Below are 24,215 nucleotides of genomic sequence, written 5' to 3' on the forward strand. Positions count from 1 at the left end.
ACCGGTCTGTATGTGGGATCCGAACCCTCGGCGGGAGCGCCGCCGCGCTTCCCAAGCGGCGCACTATCCAGTGCGCCACCGGGCCAGCCCGAACTTAACTTTCATCACACAAAAAACTACACTTTTACTTCACTCCCTCCAGCCCCCACATTTTGAATTTTTGATGTCACAATTTACAACTAGCATTTCTTGTAAGACAGGCCTGTTTGGTGATGAACTCCCTCAGCTTTCATTTGTCTGAGAAATTCTTTGCCTCTTTTTTATTTCTGAGGGAAATCTTTGCTGGGTATAGTATTTTTGGTTCCAGTTTTTTCCCTTTAGCTCTTAGAATATATCATAACAGTTCCTGTTGGCCTGTAATGTTTCTTCTGAGAAGTCTGCTGCTAGATATACTGGATATTCTTTATGTGTTATTTGCATCTTTTTTCTTGTAGCTTTCAGGACCTTCTCTGCCTTTGATCTCTGACAGTTTGTTTATAATATATCTTGCCATAGCCTTATTTGGATTGAATCTGATTGGTGTCCTTTGACCCTCCTATACCTGGATCTTTCTCCAGGTTTGGAAAGTGTTTTGCTATTATTTTTTTAAGTAAGCTTTCTACCACTTTGTCTTTCTTTACTTTCTTTTGAACTCCCATATTCTGAACCTTTGACTTTTGATGTTATCCCATAAATCCCTAAGCTTTCTCATTTTTTTCTTCTTTCTTTCTTCTCTGTTTGGATAATTTCAAATGTCCTGTGTTTGAGCTCACTGATTAGTTCTTGTGATTGACCAAGTCTGGTATTGAAGTTTTCCATTGAATTTTTTTGTTGTTGAGGGCTGGAAGATTTTTATTTTTTTTAACCATGAAATATAACAATTAAGGGAATCTTTAAACGTAAATCCCATAATCCTATTAAACCATTTTTATTTCCCTGCATTTGAGCCGGAAGCTTATTTTTTATTTATTTATTTATTTTCTATTGAATTTTTTTTCCTTTTGTCTTTTTTCATGACCGGTAATGGGATCGCAACCCTCAGTGTTGCGCCCGTACCGCGACCAGCAACGGGATCACAACCCTCGGTGTCGCGCCCGCACCGCGCTCAACCAGTGAGCGGACCGGTCTCTATATGGGATCCGAACCCTCGACAGGAGCGCCGCTGTGCTCCCAAGCGCCGCACTCTACCGAGTGCACCACCGGGTCAGCCCTCTATTGAATTTTTTGATAGAAAGATATTATACTCAGTTATTGTAATTTTATCTTTAGTATTTCTTTCTTTTATAGCTTCTATTTCTTTGTCAAACTTGTACTTTTGTTCATAAATTTTTTTCAAAATTAAATTTAATTTTTTCTCCATATTTTCTTTTAGTTGCCTGAGCTTTCTCTATGAAGACTATTTTTTTTTTTGGTCAGTCATTTCATAGACCTTTTCTTCTGGGTCTATTACTAGAATTTTATTAGTTTCTTCGGTGGATTCATATTTCCTTGATTTTTTATTATTATTTTTACATTGATTCCTGTACATTCGAGGATACAGCCACCTTTTCTGGCCTTTGCAGGTGTTCTTTTTTGTTTACAGACCTGTACTGTTTAGACTGACCTGGGATTCTGGATGGGTTGGCTGGTTACAGTCCTGGACACACAGACCTTGGTGTCTCTAGTTGTTGGGCTTGGTTGCTTCCTGAGCTCTGAGTTCAAGTGTTGTAGCTGGCTGTTCTTCATGGTCTGGTGAGACCACTAGCTGGATTCTGCCATTAGGGGCTGCTGGCTGTTCTGTGATTGTCTGGTTGGGCAGGATTACAGGTTGTTTTTCCTGTCTAGCTAATCTATGCTGTGTTTTCTGCAGCATGATACTATTGGCTAGTTTCCTGTTGTGTTACCTCTAGTGACCAAAATGCAGAGCAACCACCAAGAATTGTATGCTGGTCACTGTGAGTCCCATCCCTATTTTTTATCTCTCACTGACCCCAGGTGGTCCAGTCCTGCTGGCACTTCTAATGTTTTCTGTGGGACAAGATAGGAACAAGCCTTCTGCAAAGGGTCCCAGAATGGTGTGGATGTATGTCTGCCTCCAACTCACCCCACCCATTTCAAAAACTGTGGGCCCATGGGAGCTTTCTGATAGCAGTGCTGCACTAGCCTGGGGGAGGAACAGCATGGTTAAAGAGAGCCATTGTCTTACTGGTCAGTTGCAGCTTTTCTCAATTCTGCTTTCCAAAGGATTGACTGCCTCACTCCTGAGTTCTGGGATATTCACAGTGGTATTCTTGTCTGTGGATATTTGTTGCTAGTTGGATGTATGGGGCGGGGGGAGTGAAGCTGGAGAACTCCTATTCCATCATCTTGCTGACATCACTCAAGATTTTTAAAACTGGACACAAAAAACACTAACCATGCAGGAAAAGTCAGATAAAATTGGACCACATTAAATTTAGGAAATTCTGCTTATGAAAAGACAGTAAGAGAGTGAGCAAACAAGCCAAAGAGTGATAAAAGTATTTGCAATGCATTACTGACAATGAATTATATAGAGAATATATGGAATGCTCTTACAAATCATGAAAAAGAAGTCTAATGTAACAGAAAAATGGATAGGACGCTTGAATAAATATTTCACACACAAAAAAGAAAATTCAAATTGTTGAAATATAAAATAAAAGTTAAAAGTTAATGAATACTATCTCCCACCCAACAGTAATGATAATATTAAAAAATGGACAAAACTAAATGTTAGCAAGTATGTAGATCAACTGCAACTCTCCTATATTGCTCATGGTAATATAAATTGCTATAACTAGTTTAGAAAACTGGTAGTATCTACTCAAAATGGAAATGCATCTAAGATCCAACAATTTTACTTCTGTGTACAGAAATATGTGTGCATTAAAAGCATGTTCATAGTAGCACTTTCTAATAGCACATAGGAGGAAACACCCCAAATGTTCATCAAGAGCATAATGGATAGGAGAAGAGAGGCAAGATTAGAGAGGTGTGGTGCTAATCCCTCCCAGAAAAGAGAACAGGAAAACAAACAAATATATTTTGACTAAAATAACTAAAGAAATACTCTGCAGAGCACCAGGAGAGTTACAAAACCCTGTGAAGTGTGGAAGACAGAAATAGCACCAAAGAGAGCAGAGGAAGGGATCTGACCTCTGCCCTAAAACAAGGGCCATCTCAGAGTCAGGCAGAGAGAAGGTAAGCTGGAAGAAACCCTGTTTCCACTGCTGTTTCCACTGCTGCCACAAACACTAGAAATCCCTGTCACAAGACAGTCCCTCAGTACTTTCAGGACCCAAATCCAGTTGAAGAGTGTTGCTTTTCCTCCCACAGATTTGTCACCCCTTGTCCCTTGGGTGACAGAGCCACCAAAGATTACTCAAAGCCCATCTCTTCTGAGCAGTGAGAAGCCCCCAAAAGGGGTTAATCTCCCAGAACCCTCAAGAGCGAGGCATTCCTCCCATTTAGGAAATTAACCCCGAATTGAGGTTCTCTTCCCACATTTATTCTCCAGACCAAGAAGTTACAGGAAGAGAACATAGGTGGGGTTTTTGCTAAGTATAGTTTAACAAGTTTAACAATAGAAGCTGGTAACATTCAGTAAGAAAAGCAAGGTGACATTCTATAATGCAATTTCCAAGAAGCAAAACCACTAACAAAAGCTTGATTTTTAGCAAACATTTTCTTCTTACAGCAATTTCCCAGTATCTTTACATATCAATCAATAACCTGTCTGTCTTTGAGCCAGCAACTTTCCTGTTACAATTCCTTATCTTACAACAGAGACTATAACCTGGGGAAAATTTCCTGTCCTTTGCAAGGTCAATATTTGAAACTGCAAGGCTTTGGAAAGCCAGGCCCTGTGAAGTACATTTGCTTTATGCATACGCCACAGGAGAGTAACTGAGAGTTTGTGCAGCTGCAGATCTTATAGAAGAAGCCCAGAGATGGAACCCCCATTCTACCATAAGCAGCTACAGCACAGCATCATTATAGAACAAAACCTGTGACTACAGCGCACACTTCCCTGGGCCCGGTAAAACTGACTCCCTTTATCTGGAGGCCCCACCAACATCCTAACATGTTTACATGGGTACTGGCAGTACCACAACCCCAGTTGCCTGGAGCCTAGACCAGACAAAAAGACCAGGAGCCCAGCATCTAAACCCATGTGGCACAACTTACCCCACGATGAGCAGGCAGATTCACTGAGCAGGGAAACTGCTGATAAGGTATGAAACATTTCCCACATTTCTGTGCATCAGCCCTGTACAACCTATGGATCCACTGAACCCAGAGGTACCATGCCAGCTGACAGCAAACCTGGTGTTAGCTCTTCCTCCCTCCACAGCCTTCCACAGGGCCATTGGGGTCAGCTGCTTTCTTTCAGGCTTGCTACAGATTCATCAACTGATCCAGCAGCCACTATAGAGCTGCCAGGATCTGTTGTGCCAGTGTACACCTGCTCCCAAACTGACAGCAGATTGGGAAGAAGCTTTGAACCTCCAAAGCAGGACTCCACAGAACTGCAGGGACCACAGCCACAACAACCCTGCCCAGAATCACCCACCCCAACAAGAAACTGCTAAGGTCCCCGCTTGCCTAGGCCACCAAACCACCCACAGACAACTGTAAGATTGAATGCAAAGTCACACGAAGACTGCACCACTGCTCTCACCCAGAACTTAACCTAAAATGCTCGACCCATCCGTCAGTATAGAACACTTCTAAAGGAAGGAGTTTCTCCCTTCAAAAACTACTCCAAAATTTAGAAAAACCCACAAGATGCCAGAATATCAATGCAGAGATACAAGAAGCATGAAAAAACAAGGTAACATGTCACCCCCAAGCAAGACAACAATTTTCTAGTACCAGACTATGAACAATAGGAAAACTATGAAATGCTTAAAAAGGAATTTCAAATAACAGCCTTTTGAATTAACCCAGTTGGACCAAAAAAAAAAAAAAATTAAAATATGAAGTAAGCTTTTGAGATCAGACAACCATAAGCGTACAAACATTCATATCATGGGTGTTGCAGAAGACGAAGAGAAAGAAAAAAGCATAGAAAACCTGTTCAACAAAATAATAACTGAAAATTTCTCAAGTATTGGAAGAGATACAGTCTTCAAGATCACAGAGGCTCAAAGATCCCCAAACAGATTCATCCCCAACTGGTCCTCCCTAAAACACAGTATAGCCAAATTGTTGGAATTCAAAGACAGAGAATTCTAAACACAGCAAAAGAAAAGCATCAAGTCACCCATCTACTAGTAGACTTCTCAACAGAAACCATACAGGCCAAGAGAGATTGGGATGCTATAATCAAAGCATTAAAGAAAAAAAAACAAAAAAAAAACCAACAAAAAAAAACCATCTGACAACAAAGAACACTATACCCAGCTAAGCTATCCTTTAGAAATGAAGTAGAAATATTGTCTTTCCCAGACAAACAAAACCTGTGGGAAATTGCCACCAAAAGACTGGCCTTACAGGAAATACTGAAGGGAGTCCTATATGTGGAATCAAAAAAATGATAAATACTTTCATGAATATACAAGAAAGAATAAAACCCACTACAAAAGCAGATATGTAAACAATAAAGAGAAACTATAGCTTATCCACTATAAAAAAACCCAAAACCAAACAGCAAAGAAAACAATAAAAGGGAATGAAAGGAACAAAAGAAATATAAAAGAATCATAAAAAATTAATAAAATGGCACAAATAAAGTGATAGCTTTCAGTAACAATCCTGAATGTAAATGGATTAAATTCCCCACTTAAAAGATATACACTGGTTGAATGGATTTAAAAACTAGGTTGAAGTATATGTTGACTGTAAGAAATTCAATTCATTAGGAAAGATACACATAGACTAATAGTGAAGGTATGAAAAAATATATTCCATTCAATTGGAAACCAAAAATGATCAGGAGTAGCTATACTTACATCAGATAAAATAGACTTTAAACCAAAATCTATGAAAAGATGTTGGGTCCGCCGGCGGCGGCCGACCCATACAGCACTAGCCTCATTCCTTCTGGTGAGTGAGCGAACGGCCTGGATTCCTCTTTCCCTCCTGTCCCCTTTAGAAGGAGACGGGGAAGAGAGCCGTGAAGAGAGGTGAGCACAACTGCCGGCCCCCCAGCCCAATTAAAGGACACTCAGATGCGGCGGGGGTTCTGTCAAGCAGCATTTCCGTTTATTACCACACAAGCACTGGCTTTTATAGGCAGATAGGGAGGGGAGGTTTTAACATTCAGCTTAAAGGTCAAGGGCATGTATCCTGTCTCAATGCCTAGCTTTACATAATCCTATCAACTTAAAGGTCAAAGGCATGCATCCTGTCTCAATGCCATTCCCGAGCGCAGAAGCACATATTTGGCCAATAAGGGCTTAGGCAAGGTTCCCGCAAACCCTCCCACCCTACTTCCTCCCGGCGCCGTCTTAGGCTGCCACGTTAATACGCCCTTGTGGGCCCATAATGGCACTGCTTGTAATGTCACTTAAGGTGGCTTTTTTTTTTTTTTTTTTTTTTCCCTCCTTTGGAGACCGGCTGCACCGCACTCAGCCAGTGAGTGCTGTGAGCACACCGGTCAACCCTATATAGGATCCGAACCTGCAGTGGGAGCGCTGCTGCACTCCCAGAGCCTCACTCTCCCGAGTGCTCCACGGGCTCGGCCCAGGTACCTGACAAAAGGAGACAAAGAAGGTCACTGCAAAAAGGGTTCAACTCAGGAAGAAGATATAACAATTATAAATATATATACACTCAACATTGGAGGACCCAGATATATAAAGCAACTATTACTAGATCTAAAGAGAGAAATAGACCCCAATACAACAATAGTTGGGGACTTCACAACACCTCTCTCAGCACTGGGCAGATTATCTCTACAAAAAAAATAGTAGGGAAACATTGGACTTAAACTGTGCTTTAGACGAAATAGACTTGAGAGACATTTACAGAACATTTCATCCAACAACTGCAGTATATACATTCCTCTCATTAGCACATAGATCATTCTCCAGGACAGACCACATGTTAGGCTACAAATAAAGTTTTAACACATTTAAAAAGATTGAAATTATATCAAGTATTGTTTCAGACCACAATGGAATAAAACTAGAAATCAATAATAAGCAAGCTATACAAACATGGAAATTAAAAAGCATGCTCCTGAATGACCAATGAAGGTTGGGGGGGAAGAAATAAAATAGGGAATCAAAAAATTACTTGAAACACATGAAAATAGAAGCACATCATACTGAAGACTATGAAGCACTGCAAAAACAGTACTGAGGGAAGCTGATTGCAATAAGTCCTTACATTAAAAGAGTTGAAAGATCTAAAATAACTTACCATTAGACATCAAGAAAGTAGAAAAGCAAAAACAATACAACTCCAAAATTATTAGATGAAATAATAAAATTCAGAGCACAACAAAATAAAATAGAGACCAAAAATGATATGAGATCCATGAAACAAAAAGTTGACTTTTTGAGAAAATAAACAAAATTGACAAATCATTAGCTAGACTAAGCAAGAAAAAAAGAAAGAAGACCAAACAAAAAAGTCAGAAATGAAAAAGGAGACATTACAACTGATTCCACGGAAATGTAAAGAACCTTTAGAGACTATCATGAACAAATATACACCAACAAATATGAAAGTATAAAGGAAATGGATAAATTCCTGTGCACTTACAATCTACTAAGACTGAACAAAGAAAAAGTAGAATGCCTGAACAGACCAATAATGAACCATGAAATTGAATCAGTAATCATCAGTCTCCTAAAGAAAAGCCCAGGACTGAATGGCTTCACTGCTAAATTCTGCCAAACATTTAAAGAAGATTCGATCCTAATCCTTCTCAAACTATTCCAAAAAATTGAAGCAGAGGGCACTTTCCCAAACTCATTCTATGAGGCCAGCATCACTCTGATACCAAAACCAGATGAAGGTACAACAAAAAAACTACAAGCCAATCTACCTGATGAACCTAGATGCAAAAATCCTCAGCAAGATATTAGCAAACAATAAAACAGCACATAAAAAAGATTATATACCATGATCAAGTGGGAATTATCCTAGCGATGCAAGAGTGGTTCAACATATGCAAATCAATAAATGTGATATACCACATTAACAAACAAAAAGATAAAAATCACATGATCACCTCGATATATGCAGAAAAGGTTTTAACAAAATTCAACACCACTTAATGATTAAAAATTCAACAAAATGGGTATCAAAGGAAAGTATCTCAACACAATACAAACCTTATATGACAAACCCACAGCTAACATCATTCTTAATGGGGAAAAGTTGAAATTTTTTCTCTAAGAACAGGAACAAAAAAAAAAGGATGCCCTCTCAACACTCCTTTTTAACATAATAATGGAAGTTCTAGACAAAGCAATCGAGAAAGAGAAAGGAATAAAGGGCATCCACGTTGGAAAAGAGAAAGTCAAATTGTCCCTTTTTGCAGATGACATGATCTTATATATAGAAAAACCTAAATACTCCACCAAAACCATGTAGAACTGATAAATCCAGTAAAGTTATAGTATACAAAATCAATGTACAAAAATCAATAGCATTTCTGTACACCAAAACTGAACTAGCAGAAAAAGAAATCAAGATAACAATCCCATTTACAATAGCTGCCCCCAAAATAAAATACCTAGGAATAAATTTAACCAAGGAGGTAAAAGAACTCTAAAATGAGGACTAGAAAACACTGATGAAATAAAGTGGACACAGAAAATGGAAGGAGGGCCGGCCCAGTGGCGCACTGGATAGTGCGCCGCTTGGGAAGCGCGGCGGCGCTCCCGCCTGAGGGTTCGGATCCCACATACAGACCGGTTCCCACTCACTGGCTGAGCGAGGCGCGGGAGCAATGCCGAGGGTTGCGATCCCGTTGCCGGTCCCCGGTCTGGTACGGGGGCAACACTGAGGGTTGCGATCCGTTGCCGGACACGGAAAAAAAAAAAAAAAAAAAAAAAAAAAGAAAAAAGAAAATGGAAGGACATTCCATGCTAATGGGTTGATAGAAATAATGTGAAAACGTCCATACTACCCAAAGCCATGTACAGATTCAATGCAGTCCCTATCAAAATACAGACATTCTTCACAGAAATAGAAAAATTAATCCTAACATCCATATGGAACAATAAAAGACCTTGAATAGCCAAAACAATTCTGAGCAAAAAGAATAAAGCAGGAGGCATTATAATACCTAACTTCAAAAAATACTACAAAGCTATAATAACTGAAACAGCATGGTACTGGCATAAAAAAACAGACACAGATTAATTGAGAAGAATAGAGAACACTGAAATAAATCCACATACTTACAATCAACTGATCTTTGACAGAGGTGCTGACAATACATGCACAGGGAAAAGAACAGCCTCTCAATAAATGGTATTGAGAAAACTGGATATCCATGTGTCAGAGAATGTAATTAGACCCCTATCTCTCACCATATACAAAAACCAACTCATTAAAAACTTAAATATATTGCCTGAAAGTATAAAACTTCTACAAGAAAACATAGGGGAAATATTCTAACACAGGTTTGCACAAAAATTTTATAAATAAGACCTCAAAAGCACAGGCAACAAAGGCAAGAATAAACAAATGGGATTTTATCAAAATAAAAAGCTTTTGCACAGCAGAGGAGATAATGAACAGAGTGAAGAGACAACATGCAGAATGGGAGAAAATATCTGCAAACTCTGCGTCTGAGGTGGGACTAATATCTAGAATATACAAGGAACTCAGACAACTCAATAATAAAAAACCAAATAACCCTATTAAAAAATTGGCAATGGAGCTCAATATACATTTCTTAAATGAAGAAATACAGTCACCAACAGGTATATGAAAAATGCTCAATATCACTAATCATCAAGAAAAGGTAAATCAAAACCACACTGAGATACTATCTCACCCCAGTTAGGATGGCTAAAATCCAAAAGACGCTGAAAGATAAATGCTGGCGTGGTTGCGGAGAAAAAGGAACTCTCATACATTGTTGGTGGGAATGCAAAATGGTGCAACCCCTATGGAAAATGGTTTGGAGGTTCCTCAAACAGCGGAAGATAGATCTACCATACGATCCAGCTATCCCACGTAATAACTTCGTATAGCATACATTATACGAAGTTATACGACCTGTTATTAAATTTCTGACTTGCATCAGCTTGATTTATTTGAGCCCTGGTCTGTGATCCTGGGCTAATTTATAGTGATTAATTTATCATTCATGTCCTCATTGATTCCGAAAACCTATCCCCACCTCTTGAAAGTTTATTCCATACCAACTCACATGAACTTCTCTATTCGCACAGGCATACTTTTGGATTTCTTTACAGATTTGTGTGCGTGAACTGAAGAAAGAAAAATAATTTCGAGACAATTCAAGGTAACATCTTCCCAAGCATGCTAGGGTCAGGGAAAACTTTCGCATATATGCATGCATACATGTAAGGTTTCATGTACTAAGATACATAGAATACGAGGGCGAATATTCATTTTTTTCTTTCTTAAAAGAAAGGCTTTAGACCCGAACATCGGGGTCCTCCAGACCCAGGCGCCCCAACGGACTTTGTTGGTAAATTTCCTGTTTGAAACTGATCAGCCGGTTTCCAAGGAAAGATGGCGACGGGTCTGAGCGGCCTGCCAGGAGACAGCGCGATCCTGTGAGCCGTTTGCTGTGATACCAGAGTATTGTTTGCATTTCCAAGAGCAACAAAAGGCGAATAATTCTTTCAATAACTATCCTACATTGACAAACAAGTGGCAGCAGGTTCGAGGCTTTGGGGCCGACACAGAGGAGGACTCCTGAGAGCGCCCAAGCCCGGCTGCGGGAACGAGCGATCAGCCCAGTCATCAAAGGCCAGGAAAGCCAGCAAAGGACTCCACAGAAGCGGAGTGAAGCGCGCCAGACTGCCCCAGATCAGCGACCTCTATCCTATAGAACAAGAAGCCCTTGAAATGAATGACAGGGAATTTCGAGTGTTAATCCTAAAGAGACTGAACGAGATACAAGAAAACACAGCTAGACAACATGATGAAACCAGCTGCTGTACGGCCAAGTGATGGGACACAATAACTACATTGTATATTGACAAAATAAAAAAATAAATAAATAAACTAAAAAAATAAAATTAAAAAAAAAAACAAAACACTGAGATATCATCTCATCCCAGTTAGACTGGCTATTATGAAAAAGACAGAAGATAACAAATGCTGGTAAGGATAGGGAGAAAAGGGAACCCTTATGTATTGTTGGTGAGATTGCAAATTAGTACGGTCATCATGGGAAACAGTATGGAGGTTTCTCAAACAACTATAGATAGAACTACCATATGACCCAGCAGTCCCACTACTGGGTATATACCCAAAGTCATGGACATCATCATGTCAAAGAGATGTCACATGTTTATTGCAGTTCTATGCACACTAGCCAAGATATGGGATGAACCTAAATGTCTATCATTGGATGACTGGATAAAGAAAATGTGTTATGTGCTATTTTCTTTCTATATCTATCTGTCTATCATCTATCTATCTATCCACACACATACACATACATATAAAATACACACACACTCACATACAGAATAGAATACTACCCACCCAATAAAGAATGAAATTCTCCCATTCATAGCTGCATGGATAAACTTGGAGAAAATTTTAAGTGAAATAAGAGGCACAGGAAGAGAAATACTATACGTTCTCACTCATATGTGGGAGCTAAAACAGAAACAAAACCAAAAAACAAGTAAACAAAGAAATAATAATAATAATAAGTTGGACTGTTAAAAAGGAGAGAGTAGAACTGTGGTTCTACTGGAAAGCAGAGGAGGAGGGAGGAAAGTGAGAGGCTGGTTAATGGAAACAAAATTAAAGCTGGGTAGAAAAAATAAGTTCTAATGGTGTACAGTTGACCCAGGAATCTTGAACAATGGTTTACTGCATGTTATCAAATGACTAGACGAGGGGAGGTCATATGTTCATGTCACCAGGAAATGATTTTTTATAATGATGAATATGTTAATTACCCTGATTAGGTCATCACACATTGTATGCGTGTACATAAGTATAACTCTGTATGCCATAAATATGTACAATCAATATGTTTCAATAAAAATAATTAAAAGAAGAGTATAATGGATAAATAAAATGTGCTATGTTCATATAATGTAGTACTGTACCAGTAATAAAAATGCATGAACTACTGCTCCACACAGCCCTACATATGAATCTCACAATCATAATGTTGAGTGAAAGGAGCCATGCCCCCAAATCTGTAACATATACTTAATACAAAGACAGGAAAACTAACCTATGGTGTTAGAAGCTAGGATAATTGTTGTTGGGAATATGAAGAGAGAAGAGCAGTAACTGCTAAAAAGCAAGAGAGAGAGAGAGAGAGAGAGAGAGAGAGAAAGAGAGAGAGAGAGAAATTCTCTTCTGGCCTGTAGGGTTTCTGTAGAGAAATCTGCTGTTAGTCTGATGGGGACTTTTTTATAGGTGAATTGATCCTCTGCTCTTTCTGTTGTTAGGATTGTCTCCTTGTCTTTGACTTGTGACAGTTTGACTACAGTGTGTTTCAGAGCTTCCACATTTTCAACTATTTGTTTATAAGCAGCACCCCACTTCTCTGGTACCAATTTTCTGTATTAGCCCATTTCTGTTGCTTATAACAAAATACCTGGAACTGGGTAATTTATAAGAAAATGAAATTTATTGCTTACAGTTTCAGAGGCTGGGAAGTCCGAAGTCCAGGGAACACATCTGGTGAGAGCTTTCTTTGGTGTGACTTCAGTGGTTCAGGGTATCACACTGTGAAATGGAAGGGCAGAGAGAGACTAACCTCCTCATCCAGTCTCTTTTTATCGCCACCAGAGCCACTCCTATTATTCCAACAATGGATCAATCCATCCATGCTGGATTAAGCATCCATGGGGACTTAAGCTTCAATGAGGTTGGGAGGGTATCCAGTCTACAGCAAGGCCAATGTTTTATTTTAAGGGTCCCTGAAATAATTGTCACAATATCTGTAGGCCAAGACACTTTGTTCATCTCTGAGTTTCTCCAGCTTGTTGTGGTCATTGTACCCTGTCTCAGTTACGCACCCCTACATGGCCTATAGCACTGCTAGTCCTTTTGGCTTCAGATAACCAAATTCTACTGCACTATCTGCAGCCATCATCTCCATTCCACAAAAAACAATCACTAGAGATTTTTGACGATATTGGTGTGCCTTCTACCAAAACATTTCTTAATGTCTTGGTGAAGGACGTGTCCTTCCAGTCCTCTCTGAAGGTTTGGTTAGGGGCGGCTGCTGAACAGGTCGAACCTAATCGATTCACTCAATATTCCTCCATTCCTGAGTCCCAGCACTTCTTTAAACTGCTAGTCCTTTTGGCTTCAGATAACCAAATTCTACTGCACTATCTGCAGCCATCATCTCCATTCCACAAAAAACAATCACTAGAGATTTTTGACGATATTGGTGTGCCTTCTACCAAAACATTTCTTAATGTCTTGGTGAAGGACGTGTCCTTCCAGTCCTCTCTGAACAGGTCGAACCTAATCGATTCACTCAATATTCCTCCATTCCTGAGTCCCAGCACTTCTTTAGATCAGAGCTGTTGTAGGAAATTAGGATTAAGGATACACACACACACACACGCACACGCGCGCACACACACACACACACACACACACATATATATATATATAGCCAAAAGTCTAATGTAAATTTTCTTCATCAAAAACAGTCCTTTTATATAGTTAAGGTAGCTACCTAAGATTTATGTTAGGTGTTCAATTATTAAATTATGGCAAAGCTTGGCACAGATTCAATATGTTTATATCTTGGTAAAACTTCATTAGAATAGTTTCAGCTTTTTACCTGTTTAAGGCACCATATCTCTCTTTTCTTAAGTATCTGATAAAACAATTAAAATGTTCAGAATTAGAAGAATTTTTTTTACCACCCTCCATAAATTGTCTGTCCTTTGAATTTTATTTGTTATTGTTGTAGTATCCCAAGGAGATAACTTTGGAGGCATTTTCAGTTATTGTCACCCAGATGCTGGGACTCAATCTGGGAATATCATATGATGACCCAAAGAAATGTCAATGTTCAGAAGCTATTTGTGTAATGAATCCAGAAGCTATGTAAGTTTTCTAAAAAGATTTACTTATTGATTAGTTTTATTTTGTTTTAAATATGTGAATTGTGAAAATTTATTATTTTCTTGCAGCACAAATTAACTATAAATGGACCAAGTTCACTATGAAATATAAACATGCAATTTTACATATAGGATTAGTATGGAAGGAGGTGTACCATTAAAGACAATCAAGTAGTATACATTAGCAAAAGAATTTTCCTTAGACTGTGTATTTTATGAAAGCATTTAATTAAGTGCTTATGTCAGCAGGCCATAATAAGTGGATTTTGTTTTAGACAAAAATTTTTCTTTTTTTACACAGAAATTATTTAAAAAATAGAATGGGGCTTATAAAGTTCATATTTTCTGTCTGAAAATTATCCAAGTAGGTATCTAAATATGTACCCTTTATCTATCAAATAATATATTTGATAGATAAATTATATTATTATATTATTCAGACCATCATCTTTTATTTTTCTTGTTTGGTATGTAAGGAACTTAAAGACATATGCCATTCTCAATTTCTCTTTATTTATCTAATAGTTTTTGATTTACGCACTTCGACATAATGATGTTTAGGACATAAATCTCTATGATTCATATTTTTACTGCGAGTTGCATTACTTATTAGAATAAAATGACATTCTATGCACTTTGCTGTCTTTTGGTTGGGAATGATATACAGTGACAACTCCTTGACAGAATTTTTACTGTTCACTGTATACACGGCTATTAGTGAAGAAATGAACAATTTTCCTTTGTCTTTGTTTAAATTTTAAAATCTCCCATTTCATTTTTGTTTGCCCGATATTATTATTATTATTTTAGATTTTAGATGATTTATTACATACTTGTGGGGTAAAACGTTGATCTTCAATAATTGTGTACAATGTGTGATGGTTAGATCAGGATAGTTCGCTTGTTCACCATTGCAATACGCGATCATTCTTTGTGTCCATTGACCAATTCCTCAATGGTCCCTCTCTTTCCCCCCCCCTCCTCTTTTCCACCTCTGGTAACCACAGTTCTTTTCTCTCTTTCTAAAAGTTCAACATTGCTCTGATCATAGTTTCTTTCTCTCTGTCTCTCTTTATTGCTTTTTTTGTTTAATTATAGATTCAGCTCACAGTTACGACTGAGCACCTGAAGTATTTCTCCTTCTGTACCTGGGTTGTTTCACTTAGGATAATTTTTTGCAGGCTCATAACGTTGCTGCAAATAGTAGAATTTTATTTGTTTTATGGCTGAGTAGCATTCCATTGTCCATATATATATCACAATTTCCTTATCCAGTTATTCATCAGTGGACATTTATGTTGGTTCCATCACCTGGCTATTGTAAATAGAGCTGCAATACACATGGGAGTGCAGGTGTCCCTTCGACCTGATGATTTCCATTCCTCTGGATATATCCCCAGTAGTGGGACTGCTGGACCGTATGGAAGTTCTACCTGTAGTTGTTTGAAGAACCTCCATGCTGTTCTCTACAATGGCTGTAAATTACAGTCCCACCAACAGTGCAGAAAGGTTCCTCATTCTCCATATTCTCACCAGCATTTATTATTTTGTGTCTTTTTTATAATAGCCAGTCTGATTGTGGTGAGGTGATATCTCAAAGTGGTTTTGATTTGCATTTCCCTGATGATTAGTGATGTTGAGCATTTTTTCATATATCTGTTGGCCATTTGTACATCTTCCTTTGAGAAATGTCTATTCAGCTCCTTTTCATATTTTTTAATTGGGTTATTATTTATTTATTTGTTGTGAAGTTGTTTGAGCTCTTTGTATATTCTAGATATTAATCCCTTGTCAGATGCATAGTTTGAAGATATTTTCTTCCATTCTGTAGGTTGTCTTTTCATGCTGTTGATTGTTTCCTTTGCTGTGCAGAAGCTTTTTAGTTTGATATAATTCCATTTGTTCATTTTTTCATTTGTTGCCTGTGCTTTTGGGGTGTTATTCATAAAGTCTTTGTCCTAAACCCTGGAATGTTTCCCCTATGTGTTCTTCTAGGAGTTTTTAAGTTTCAGGTCTTATATTTAAGTCTTTAATCCATTTTGAATTGATTTTGTTATATGGTGAGAGGTACAGATCAAGTTTCATTCTTCTGTATATGGATATCCAGTTTTCCCAGCACCATTTGTTGAAGAGGCAGCCTTTTCCCCAGTGTCTGTTCTTGGTTAATCCATTTTGAATTGATTTTGTTATATGGTGAGAGGTACAGATCAAGTTTCATTCTTCTCTATATGGATATCCAGTTTTCCCAGCACCATTTGTTGAAGAGGCAGCCTTTTCCCCAGTGTCTGTTCTTGCTGTCCTTATCAAAGATCAGTTGGCTATAAATACGTGGGTTGATTTCTGGGTTCTCTGTTCTGCTCCATTGGTCCAAGTGTCTGTTTTTATGCCAGTACCATGCTGTTTTTGTTACTGTAGATTTATAACATAGTTTGAAGTCAGGAAGTGTAATGCCTCCAGCTTGAATTTTTTTGCTCGGGATTGCATTGGCTTTTCAGGGTCTTTCTATAGATTCAATGTAATCTCCATCAAAATACCTCTGACGTTCTTCACAGAAATAGAAAATGCAATCCTAACATTCATGTGGAACAACAATAGACTAAATTTCTGTTTTTGCTTTTAGAGTAGTTTTATGATGTGGAAAAACTATCATTCAAAGAATAAGAAGTCATAGTTGGAGACCAAAACCAAATATATAATATTTGTGTGACTTTGGGAAAATGACTTGGACGTTGCTTAGACTTACTTTTCTCATCTTTATATGGGAATAGTTATGCCTATTCTCTTATTTCACAGGGTGATATAAGAATAAAATGATAAAGTAACAACAACAACAAAAGAATAAAATGATAAAGTAAAGTGGGAAAGTGTTCTCTAAACTATGAAATCCCGTAAATCTGTGATAGATTAGCTATGGTAATTTCTAAACTTACCAATTTCCCTAAGTAGTATATTAGAGAAGAGCTACAGCAGGTGTTCTTAGTATTCTGTAGTTCCTCTGTTTGTGAAAATGGACTGTGATAGGTATGACCTCCTCATTATTGAAGAACAATCAAATGTCAAAAGTGAAAATCAGGCATTAATTTTAAAAAACATGCTCTTTTCATAGTTACTCCTAAGCACCACCTAAAGCTTAACTCTTATGTTCTAAAAATAACTCACTCAAACATAAATACACACACACAAACATATACACACACACATATAATTATATTACAAATTATCTCTAAAAAGATAGACATTTTGCCTAAGGCCTCAGAAGTCACAGGGTTGGTACTAGTCAACAAATTTATCTAATTTCAAAGCCTTTTTCTTATTTCTACTCCACACTTACTTCATTTAGTAGACAGTTAATATATTGGGATTAGCTTAAACCAAGTAGCGAGAGAACATTAGTATGTATTGGTACAAATTTCATCCTTATATTTCAGTGCTTTTGTCAATATATCTTTTTGATGATTTAATTTATATCAACTTTTTAAAAATGGGAAGTTCATGTAATAAAGCCTCACTTTACTTTTTAAAACATATATTAAAATGTATTTTAAAGCTACAGCAATTGTGTAGCATGGCACTGGCTCAAGAACCAGTCAGCATCAATGGCACATAACTGACTACTCTAAAACCAACCTTACTATGGGTATAAAAGCAACATGAGGTGAAAAGAAGCATTGCAAATCAATGGCAAAGGGTTGGATTAACCAATGGTGTTGAGAAAATTGACTACTTGTAAGACAATCATTTTAGATATTTATTGTTTTCTCAAGTAGATTTAGATAAATTATAGCACTAAATATAAGAAACCTCATAACAATAGATAAAAACATAAGTGAATTTTTAAATAATCTTAGAGTGGGTAAAACCTATCGAAGCTTTATTATTTTTAATTAATTAATTTTAATTGAACATATTGATAGGGTACAAAGTTATATTTCAATACCTGTGTACAGTATGTGATGATCAAATGAAGGTGATTAGGTTTGGAGAGGATGGAGCTCTGGAGTGAGACCAAAACCTAAAGAGAAAAATAGCAGCTTAAATAAGAGAAGGGTGTGACTGCACTGGCTAAGACCACCACTGCAGTATTGAATTGGACTGGTGAAAGCAGAAATACTGGTCCAGACCCCTGCCCCACCTGCAGGAGGAAGGACCCTGCACCATACCACCACCAATGGGGGAGGCACCCAGGCAGGCAGAACAGGCCAGCCACCCGCCAGACCCCTGCCCTGCCTGTGCAGAAGGCAGGACCCTGCGCTGTACGGCTGTTGATGGGGGTGGCACCCAGGCAGGCAGGAGAATAGGACAGCCACCCACCCAGGCCCACCCTGCCCATGCATCATGCCTCTGCAGGAGGCTTCACACAGCTACCATGGAGGTGGTCTACCACAGCCACCACCACAGCTAATACTGTTATAAGGACAGCTTGCTGCCTTACTAACATCCATGACCACTGTGCAGGTGGCCTGCTATATATTTGACTTCACTGACACAAGGAGTCACTGGACAAGCCTGGAAAAAGAGGGCAAAGTCTTTCTCCTCAAAGTCCATTCCAGAGTAAAAGAGGCAGCTGATCTACCAGATGATCAAAAGTCAGTGTAGAGATACTAGAAATATGAAAAAATTAGAAAATATGACACCGCCAAAGAAATTTAGTAACTCTCAAGTACCAGACATTACAGAACAGGAAATCCTTGAAATGACTGAGAAGGATTTCTGAGTAACTATCTTAAGGAAACTCAATGAGATAACAAAGGACTGTGTAAGACAACACAATGAAATGAGAAAAAATATCCAGGATGTGATGGATGAAATTTACAGAGATTAATACCATAAAAAGGCTGTAGTGAACTCCTGAAACTGAAGGACACATTCAATGAAATAAAAACACAACTGAGGGCTTAAGCAGCAGATTAGAACAAGCTGAAGAAAGAATCTCTGAACTCAACGATGGTCTTTATGAAACAACTCAGGCAGAAAACAAAAAAGAAAAAAGAATTTAAAAAAATGAATAATCTCTAAGAAAGCTAGCATACAACCTGAAATGTACGAACCATGGGTATATTTGTCCTTTTTTGTGTGTTGCTATAACAGAATACCTGAGACTGGGTAATTTATAAAGAACAGAGGTTTATTTGGCTCATGATTCTGGGACAGCTGCATCTGGCATGGGCCTCAGGCTGCTTCTACTCATGGCAGAAAGTGGCAGGGAGCCGGTGGGTATAGGCAGATAACATGGCGAGGGGAAGCAAGAGAGAGAAGCAAGAGAGAGAGACAGAGACATACAGAGACAGAGACAGAGAGAGGTGAGAGAGAGATGAGAGAGACAGAGTGAGAGAGAGAGCCGAAAGGTGCCAGGGTGTTTTAAACAACCATCTCTCATGGGAACCAATATAGTGAGAACTTACTATGTCCACCCCCCAGGGAGAGCATTAATCCAGTCATGAGGGATCTGCCCCCATGACTCAAACAGCTCCCAGCACTACCACATTAGAGATCAGATTTCCACATGAGTTTTGAGGGGACAATGACATCCGAACTCTCTCAATGGGTGTTCCTGAAGGGGAGGAGAAAATAAAGGCATTGAAAATCTATTCAGTTAAATAATTATGGAAAAATTCCCAGATATAGGCAAAGACTCAGACCTTCAGATGCAGGAAGCTCAAAGATCCCTAAACAATTTCAATCCAAAAAATTCTCTCCAAGACACATTTTCGTCAAACTGGCAAAGGTCAAAGACAAAGAGAATTCTAAAAGCAAGAGAAAAGTGTCAAGTTGCTCATATGGGAGCCCTCATCAGACTAACAGCAGGCTTCTCAACTGAATCTCTATAGGCCAGAAAAAATGGCAGAATACCTCTCAATAACAACCCCAAATGTAAATAGATTAAACTTCTCACTCAAAAGACACAGACTCATGGATTGGATTAAAAAGCTAAACCCAACTATATGCTGTCTTCAAGAGATTTACCTCATCTGTAAAGACACACACAGACTAGCAGTGGAGGGATGGAAAAAGATATACCACACAAATGGAAACCAAAAATAAGCAGAAGTAGCTTTCTTATATTGGATAAAATAAACTTTAAACCAAAATCCATAAAAACAGACAAAGAAGGCCACTATATAATGAGAAAGGGATCTATCCACCAAGAAGACATAACAATCATAAATAAATATGCTCCTAACAGCAGAGCACCTAGATATATAAAGCAAACACTATTAGACACAAAGAAAGAGATAGACCCAAATAAATCATAATAGTGGGGGCCCTGAACACCCCTCTCTCAGCACTGGACAGATCATCCAAGCAATGAATCAACGGAGAAACAAAGGATTTATACTACATTTTAGACCAATTGAACCTGGCAGATATCTACAGAACACTTCATCCAACAACTACAGAATATATCTTCTTCTCATCAGCACATGGAAAATTCTCCAGGATAGACAACATGTTAGGCCACAAATCAATTCTTACCAAATTTAAAATATCAAAATCATCTCAAGTATTTTTTCAGACCACAATGGATTAAAATTAGAAATTAATAACAAGCAAAATTTGAGACACCATAAAAATACATGGAAATTAAATAACAGGCTCCTGAATAACCAAGAAGAAGTTAAAGTGGAAATGAAAAAATTTCTAGAAAACAACAAAAATAAAGACTCATATCAAAACATTTGGGATGCTTTAAAAGCAATACTAAGAGGGAAATTTATAGCAATAAATGCTTACATTAAAAAATAGATTTCAAGTAAACAACCTAACTCTGCACCTGAAAGAACTAGAAAAACAAGAACAATCCATTCCAAAGTTAGTAGACAGAAAGAAATAATTAAGATTAGAGTAGAATAAAATAATAGAGACTCCCCCAAAATACAAAAAATCAATGAAAAAAAGTTGTTTTTTTGATAAGATAAACAAAATAGACAAACCATTAGCTAGGTTACCAAAATTAAAAATTAAATATTAAAAAAAGAGGGAGAAGACCAAAATAACAAAAATCAGATGTGAAAAAGGAGACATTACAACTGATTCCACAGAAATAAAAAAATCATTATAGACTATTATAAACAACTATATGCCAACAAATACGAAACCTGGAGGAAGTGGATAAATTTTTGGACACATACAAACTACCAAGACTGAATCATAAAGACACAGAAAACTTCAACAGACCAATAACAAACAATGAGATTGAAGCAGTGATCAGCAATCTCTCAACAAATAAAAGCCCAGGACCAGATGGCTTTACTGCTGAATTCTACCAAACATTTAAAGAGTTATTATTACCAATTTTCTTCAAATTATTCCAGAAAATTGAAACAGTCACCACTCTCCCAAACTCATTCTGTGAGGCCAGCATCACCTTGATACCAACACCAGACAAAGATACTGCAATCAAAGAAAACTAGAGACCAGTATCTCTGATGAACATAGACACAAAAATCCTCAATAAAATACTAGCAATCAGAATATAGCAACACATCAAAAAATTTTTTTATTTTGGCAGGGCCAGCATCACACCGCATCACCCTTTCTGCTCTCATACTGGGGCTCCTCTTGGTTGGGTGTTCAGGTTCTCAAAGGGACGGGTGAGTCAAGGCCACAGATACCAGGACTGAATTGTGCGGTCTCCACACCCAGGCTGCCAGCCAGGAAGGGTAGGGGCTTTCTGAGGATCCTGGGAGCAACACAGAAAAGCTCTTTTGTCTAGTGGGCATGGACAGGAAGGCACTGGGTGGTCCCCAATGCCACAGCTCTGGATGAGCAGGAGACCCCCAGACAGCCAAAGCACAGCACGTCCCAGTGGTCACATCAGAAGGCCAGCTTTAACACTGGTGGATGTCTCACACTTGCCTAGACTTCAACTGCTTTGAGAGAAGCTCCTTGCTGGCCCTTAAGCCAATCAGTTAATGGAGTGAGAACAAGAGATGACCTTCTAGCTGGTTTTGGAGGCTCTGTTTCTGTCCCCAGAAGAGATGGGACTTCTTGTAACCTCTTACAGGAAAGAGCCCATAGTGGAATTGTAGGCACAATTTCAAGTACCTCCCTATGGGGCAGGCACTATCAGTGTGCCCATTTTACAGATGGGGAAATTGAGGTTCAGAAGTCGCAGCTACTTTCTACTTCTACGAGTTCAACTTTTTAAAATTCCCTTTATAAATGAGATCATACAGTATTTTTCTTTCTGTGCTTGGCTTATTTCACTTAGCATAATATTCTCTAGGTTCATCCATGTTTTTGCAAATGACAGAATTTCTTTCTTTTAAAAGGCTGAATAGTATTACATTATGTGTATATATCACATTTTCTTTATCCACTTATTCACTGATGGGCAGTTAGGTTGTTGCTATATCTTGGCTGTTGTGAATTTCTACAGCACAATGACAATAGTTAGTAATAATGTACTGTTATTTGAAATTTGCTATAAGAGTGGATTTTAAATGTTTTTTTCAGCAAAATAATAAGTGTGTGAGGTGATGATTATGCTGATAAGTTTGATTTAATTATTCTGTAACATATACAATACATCCATATAATGCATAAATCAGAACATCACATTGTACCATAAATGTATACAATTTAAAAAATAACCATGTGAATACTCATCCTGCCAATTTACAAGCTGTTTGACTTTTGTGGTTTTTAGCTTCTCTGAACTTTAGTTCAATTTCTATAAAATGTTAATGATGATACCAGTTTCCTTGGTTTGTGGTGAGGGTTAAACAATCAAGTATATAAAATGTGTGGCTCATAATAAGTGCTCAGTAAGTGTCAATTTCCTCCTTGCTTTACAGTGTTTGCTACATATTGAGACTGACATCCTATGGAAATATTCTCTGAGGTTATCTTTATTAGTGATATATGCACATAATTACATAAAGTTTTGATAAATATACAGTTTCTTTGAGATCTTTGAGGAATTTCAGGACTAATTATGGTATCATTAGTTTAATAAAAGTTTGCTGTTAATTGGGTGTTAATTTTCAATTGGAGAAATGTCTATTCAAGTCCTTTGCATATTTTTTAAATGGTTTTTTTTTTTTTTTTTGCTATTATGCTGTAATTAGTTTTGTTTTAATAAGAACATGTATTCCAGTGAATGAATGATTTTGGTCTCTAAGCACTTATTATAAACATTAATACCTATTAAATTTAACATTTTGAAATGAATTTGTATAATATAGAATTGTGTCATCGGTATACTGCTATTGACAGTATATGGGTTTATTTTTAGGCAATCCAGTGGTGTGAAGACTTTTAGCAATTGCAGTTTGAGCAACTTCGAAAGTTTCATTTCAAATATAGGTGCCAAATGTCTTCAGAATAAGCCACAAATGCAAAGAAATCCGAGACCAATCTGTGGTGATGGCAAAGTGGAGGGACATGAAATCTGTGATTGTGGTACTGCAGTAGTAAGTTCTGAATACCAGGAAAATTGATTAATAAATTTATTGTTTTAGTTCATCTCTTTTTCATAAATGTTATGTATCTCAAATATGGCTGAGTACCATGCAGAATATTGACAGTAAGTGAAATTAGGTTGAAATACACACAAGAAACTACTGTCTAGGTTTTACTAGGTTAAAGAGTTTTGGACAAGTTTAAAATGTTCTGCAAAAAAGTTTTTCATGATGGGAAAAAAAAGAGTCTATAATAAGCTTTTGGATTCCAGATTAAATATATAAGATCTTTCCAAATCTCTGCTTAAACTTTGGACATTTCATAAGCGTCTTACTGAAAATTAATGTGTCAGCATCCTGTTAGTGTTCATGTGTCCTTCGCAATGGAATCACTAGTATGGTGAGGGAATCTCTATTAATAATGCGGTTTAGGTTATAATGCTTTATGAAAATTCAGTGTTTTCTGCAATACTGCAGATATTATATATTTCCCTGATAGAACTGATATTAGAGTTATATTCATAGGTCTGAATTACACATACCTATATCACATTGTTTTAATTATTGTCTTTGTATTCTTATTAGTAAGTTGTTTGAATTCCTTATA

General features: G+C 37.7%; 1 protein-coding gene across 1 annotated transcript in view; it reads left to right on the forward strand.

Moving 5' to 3' along the window:
• Nucleotides 1-23,620, forward strand: part of ADAM32 (ADAM metallopeptidase domain 32) — a gene marked incomplete at its 3' end in the record, with an annotated part of 141,628 nt that extends 118,008 nt beyond the window's left edge. Inside the window, exons 12-13 of the mRNA XM_008567823.1 lie at nucleotides 14,051-14,187; nucleotides 23,443-23,620. Coding sequence (XP_008566045.1) covers nucleotides 14,051-14,187; nucleotides 23,443-23,620 — 315 coding nt within the window. The remainder of the gene's footprint in view (nucleotides 1-14,050; nucleotides 14,188-23,442) is intronic.
• Nucleotides 23,621-24,215: the final 595 nt, after the last annotated feature.

Source organism: Galeopterus variegatus, unplaced genomic scaffold (genome assembly GCF_000696425.1).
Source record: "Galeopterus variegatus unplaced genomic scaffold, G_variegatus-3.0.2 Scaffold348, whole genome shotgun sequence".
Lineage (NCBI taxonomy): Eukaryota > Metazoa > Chordata > Mammalia > Dermoptera > Cynocephalidae > Galeopterus > Galeopterus variegatus.